A 6,114-nucleotide genomic window follows, 5' to 3' on the forward strand; every position below is an offset into this window, starting at 1 on the left:
AAAAAAAAAAAAAAAAGAAAGATCAATGCGAAATGACATAATTGGGCAAGACTTTATGGAAGGGTTAAGCACTAAAAATGGCTATGACCAGTTAACAAAAACAGCATTCCAAGAGAAGAGAATAGAAACTACAGAAAAGTGAGATAAAAAAGCCCTGTATGAGAAAGAGACAGATAACTGGCTTTCTTACAGAGAAAAGGCAGCTGTGTAAGTATGTGGAAAATAAAGATGAGTAGATTCAATTGTGCCAAACTAAAGATGACTTCAAAGCTAGGTAAGGATGTGTTATATTTGATATACCATGTAACAAACAGTGGTATAAGTGTGTAACAACAGAAGGAGATGGATAGATTGGTATGATGCAGGACACAGCCTCTAAAAGGCTGAACCTCAGAGCAGCTGAAGTAATAAAGGATGGGATGGCAAACTTGGCAAGGAAGGAAGGAAAAACCTAATGAAGCAATGGAATGACTAGATGAAAGTTAAAAGTAAATATGCACACTACCTCAAAAGTGAGACCTTGAATGATGATGAAAATGGTGATAACATTGATGAACACAAAACTTGGCAATGAGAAGACAGTATGAAATGAGGTACTGATTTTGTACACAATGAATTTAATGTGATAGTGATATAATCAAAACATCCTTCACCCTAGTGTTTCTTAACCAAGAGTATTTTTGTCCCCCAGAGCATATGTGGTAATGTGCAGAAATATGCTTCATTGTCACACCTGCAGGAGCCAGTTACTACTTGTCTCTGCCTGCTGAATATGCTTCAATGAACAAAAGAGAGCACAACAGGAAAGAATCATGGAAAGAATTATGTAGTTCCAAAGGTGAACAGTGTCAAAGTTGAGAGACTCTGCCTTATGTTGTTAAAACCGATGGTCCAGAAAACAAAGACATCAGCATATCATAGAGGGGAAATAAAGTGATACTTTAAGAATGCATTCTCTACTGTCATTACCGAGAGAAGGATAAAAGGATTAGGGTTACAGAATTTTGAGGACAATGTAGCACAAATATTTGTAAGGTTTCAAATGAAAAATTCACATGAAACCCTATAAATAGTTTTTCTCTAAGCATTCATAAAACTAAAACTAGTAAGTTTATACTGAATCAGATGTTACAAAGAGACAATAATAACCATCATTTCCAAAGGCAATCTGAATAGTGAGTAATATAGAATTATTTGATCACCTCAACAAGGCTTACCTTCCGTCACTGTCCCAGCTCCACATGATTCTGTGAGGCCATAGCCCTGGCCAATTGGGCAGCAGAAGCAGACATTCATGAATCGGTGTGTCTGAGGAGACAGCGGGGCCCCTCCAGACAGCATCATCCGCACGTTCCCTCCCAAAAGAGCTTTCACCTTTTTAAACAACAACCTTAAGAAAGAGGAAATAAGTGACTCTCATATATACATATTATCCTTGGCACATCGCTAACACAAATTCTGGCATATATTGTTCAACTTTGGTTGAACACACAAGAGATTAACTAAGCAATTGTTCAAATCTGCCAGAAAAATACTTTTTCCCTCCCCCACTTAAAGAACACCCCCCAATAGTATGTGTGTAGTTTGGGGAAGCTTTGGGAATGTAAATGGAAGAAAATGATGCCAAATTAAACAAACAAAAGTTATCTTTGGAAGATTTAGCTACCTACTTTATCCCTATAATTCTTCCACATCTCTAACTTCCCACCAGAGCACCACATTTAAAATAAATGAAATTATCACATACTATTTTACGAATACAATAAATCTGAATCTTTCATGCAGAAAAACTTTATGGATCACTTATTTTTACCTTAAATGGTTATCTTTTAAACTTACAAGCATTTATTCAAAGGTCTATTCTAGTGTTTTTTATGAGACCCAACTTTATTTTAAAAGTATTAATTTCATTATTAAATTTGATAAAATGCCACATTCAAGATATATTTAAAGCATTTCTCTTTTATTCTAAATAAAATCCTAGGAAGTTGAAACATGTCTGAAGTGGAAGAAGGCGGGCAAATGGAAGAGAGGAAGAATGAGAGAATACAGTCATATTCAATGTATGTATGTGAAAATGGAACTACAAAACTTGAGGGGATGGGTAGGGTCAGGATAGATGGATGCAGAATAAAGGCAGTGGTGATACTGATCAGTATCAATTGTACTCATAAGCCAACATAAATTGGAACCCTTTGTACAATTATTTCAAGATAATAAAAAATTTAAAAAATGAATGAATGCATACATACGTACATATAAAAACTAAACTGTAAGGGCTATGAAATGTACTTACAGATTGCAAAGGGGTGCGTCATATCCTTTTTTGATCTGTTCCAATTTGTAATCATACCCTATCTTGAACAATGTTTTCTGGATATAATTCATCTCTTGAACTTTGCTCATAACATTCTTATAAATTCTATCCATGATTTCCTAAAAGGTAAGACAGATATTCAATAATCTAAAAGGACTCATACCAAGCAATGAGACATTCTATTATTGACTATACATTATTATAACAGCTTAGGCTTCAGAATAATAAATATATTCATTTTCTTAGAAAGAGTAAAGATAATATGTAAATTGAAATAATGCACTGTATCGCATAAATATATACAATTATATCTCAATCTAAAATACTACTATTATTTAAAACCAAGTAAAGACAATTATTCGAATTGCTTCAGTTCCATGTACTAAGTTCATCTAAATTTTAAAGAAATGTTAAATCTTCAGAATTAATTTACTGTTCACAGAGAAAGACTTTTTAAAGAAAAAAATAAATTCTTTCAAACAAACAGATATATTCTTCTAAAATGTTATCCTATCTTACAAAGAAAGAAATTTGCCCAAAGCAATATAGCTTTGGTGGTAGAATCATATCTTAAGCTTTTAAGGAATATATCTGCCACTATTTCAATGAAATACAATGTACATCCAGTATATATAGGTAACTCAAGAAACTAATCCCTCCTAAACCTAACAAACCAATTACTAAATGCCCCTCTGTACAGTATGTTCACAATAAAAATTAAAAAATAAATAAATAAATAAATAAATAACGCCATGCTACTGATCACATGTATGGTGTATATGTGTATGCCATTATATGTTATAGACTGTGATAGACAATTTCCTCCAGGAAAGTTAGAATGAGCTTGTGACTTTAAATGAGCACCACTATCCCACAATACTGTGAAATTTTGGAAATTATGTAATCACTTAATCACAATAATAAAAAAAAATACCACCAGAAAACTAGAAGTGGTGCTATGGTTCAAGTGGTAGAGCATGAGCCTTGAGCTGAATTGCTCGGGGACAGATCCCAGGCCTAGAGCTCAAGCCCCAAGACTGACAAAAAAAAGAGAGATCTTTCATGATTGGTTCTAACATATTTATAAGATTATGTCTTTGTTGCTTTGTATGTCCCTCCCCCATGGTATAACCCCTGCTGTCACTATATATTATGTTGGCATAAGTGGAAGGGAAGGGAAAAAAACAAATCGTTAAAACAGGGATACAGGAGGACCCATTTCAACAATGAGATGTACAAGTTGTTATGTCGAAAAACGAACTTTACAACTTTGGTGGGGGAGACAGGGGTAGGATGCAAAGGGATGGGAAGGGGAAACAAAGGAGGAGGGTACAATGCTTGATAAGAAATGTACTCATTATCTTGCCCATGTAATTGTAACCCCTCTGTACAGTATTTTCACAATAAAAACACGTTTATAAAAAATACAATGTACATACATATGTATATATATGAGTTAATCTTTCAACAAAGTAAAAATTCATTTAAGAAATTCTATAACCAACTATCTTCTGGTTTATATTCATATTCTGCACTCACCGGAACAGCAGCCATAAGAGTGGGCTTCAGGACAGTACAGTCGCCTTTGCTTCCCTTTTTAATTTTGCTGGACTATATTAAAGAAAATGCATGATCAGGAAAAACAATCTTAGCAGAAAATGGTGTCATTAATGTATTGATAACAAAGAAGTTACACGTGGAATTTGATCTATTTCTCTATGAATTGTATGGCTCTATCTGTTGTAACTACTATACATAAAAGTTTGAAGTTTAATTGTATTACTGGTTTATCCTATAGATTATGGCTTTTAGCACACTGCAGCCTTTGTTATAAGAGAAACTCTGATTCAGTTTGACAACAAATCCTGTGTCTTCCCCTCCTTCCCTTCTTCATTCCTTAACTATTATCTGGGATTTTAAATATCAGATCAGTAAGTAGTGAAATTGCTAAAGTCACCTGCTGAAAAGATAAACAGAATCTCCTGAAATGCAGTTCATTAGTCTGTAAATTAAGATATGTTTTAGCCACTGCTAATGGAGGGAAGATGACTAGCCTTTAAGAAGCAGTGTAATCCTCAAGAACTACCAACTTTGTCATGTAGTGTTCTTCTGCTGGTAGACCTGAATTGTTTTTCTCCTAATTTGATTATTATGGATAAACGAGACAAAATAACTTCTTGTGTTGATGTATGTGCAAGTGTGTATATATTTCTGAGTATATAGGAAGACTAATATAGAAAACAAGCTTTTTTAAGTCCTTCATATAATCTTCTATATGTTATCAACCAGTTTTTATACAGAGCCAGTTCAAAGCATTAACAGGAGAGACAAAGAGCCCTCTTTTCTTTATTATGTATTCTTTTTTTTTTTTTTTGGTCGGTCATGGCGATTGAACTCAGGGCCTAGGTGCTGTCCCTGAGCTTTTTGCTCAAGGCTAGTTCTCTACCACTTTGAGCTACAGCTCCACTTCTGGTTTTCTTGTGGTTAATTAGAGACAAAAGTCTTGTGGACTTTCCTGCCTCAGCTAGCTTCAAACTACAACCCTCAGATTTCAGTCTCCTGAGTGAGTAGCTAGGATTATAGGTGTGAGCCACCAGTGCCGGGCTAATTATTTATTCTTAGGAATATAGGTTGGGTGATTCATATTCAAAATGCTTGGGACCAAACAGGTTTCACATTTGAGATTATTTGGGTTGTAGAACATTAGCATCTACAAAAAGTTATCCTGGAATGGGACTAAAGTCTAAACATAAAATTGATTTAAGCACTTTATACCCATAGCTGTAAGGTAATATTTTACATTTCATTACTCCTGTGCTTTGTGACTTTTCACATGAGATCTAGTATGTAATTTTTCCACTTGTGGAATTATGTCGGTGCTTAAAAAATTTGAATTTTGCAGCATCTTGTAGTCCAGATGTTCAGGTTAGGGGTATTCCACCTGTACTTATCAGTTCCTTTGTTTCATTATGACCACAATAACATTAGTCATGACACTTAAAAAGTGGGCGTGAATGTAAACAGGTTTCTAATGCACTAGACCTGGGCCTAACAGACAACAAGAATTAAATCAGACTAATGATAGATTCCATGAGTGATAGTCTCTCTACCTTCTAAACTTCCTTAAAGGGGAAAAGTACATGCAAAAGCTTATGGAAAAATATTTACATCTAAATAACATCTCTGAATATAAAGTAAAACCATCATATTGCTTAATACATAAGCAGAACAGATTGTTCTAATTTTTTTTGTAATTCAAGCTTTGTCTTTTCTAGATGAGCTTCTATTAGTTTTACAGCTTACTTATCCTATTTATGAACCTAGCAGATTTTAAAGGTGAAATTTTCAAGTGGGCTAAGTGATAGAGTTTAATGCAAATACAACACCATCACTCATAAATAAGTTGTGTTCCATAAAATACAATGTTAGTAGCTGTTTGAAAAAGAACACTTCCTCACAGAAAAAGTCATTTTAAAAAGAGGCTGGTTAGCCATGTGTGGTGCTGCATGCTTATAATCCCAGCACTTAGGAGAGGTAGGCAGAAGGATCTTAAGTGTGAACCCTAGGCTATATATAGTGAGATCCTACCTAAAAAACAAAAACAGAAGAAGGGAGATAACTACATTATCTTTGTGGGGTGTGTATTCTGGCAATGACTGGCAAGGAACACAGGGATATCTTTTTTTTTGGGTCCGGTCGTGGGGCCTGAACTCTGGGCCTGGGCACTGTTCCTTAGCTCTTCAGCTCAAGGCTAGTGCTCTACCACTTGAGCCACAGCGCCACTTCCGGCTTTTTTC

General features: G+C 34.8%; 1 protein-coding gene across 7 annotated transcripts in view; it reads right to left on the reverse strand.

Annotated features, from left to right (window-relative positions):
- Nucleotides 1-6,114, reverse strand: part of Acsl4 (acyl-CoA synthetase long-chain family member 4) — a 99,758-nt gene that overhangs the window by 26,294 nt on the left and 67,350 nt on the right. For all 7 annotated transcript variants that reach the window (XM_013025876.1, XM_013025871.1, XM_013025873.1 and 4 more), the window contains 3 exons: nucleotides 3,857-3,928; nucleotides 2,297-2,436; nucleotides 1,218-1,390 (listed from right to left, as the gene is read on the reverse strand). In XM_013025876.1, coding sequence (XP_012881330.1) covers nucleotides 1,218-1,390; nucleotides 2,297-2,436; nucleotides 3,857-3,928 — 385 coding nt within the window. The remainder of the gene's footprint in view (nucleotides 1-1,217; nucleotides 1,391-2,296; nucleotides 2,437-3,856; nucleotides 3,929-6,114) is intronic.

The sequence above is a fragment of the Dipodomys ordii genome, unplaced genomic scaffold, assembly GCF_000151885.1.
Source record: "Dipodomys ordii isolate 6190 unplaced genomic scaffold, Dord_2.0 Scaffold88, whole genome shotgun sequence".
NCBI classification, from domain to species: Eukaryota; Metazoa; Chordata; class Mammalia; order Rodentia; family Heteromyidae; genus Dipodomys; species Dipodomys ordii.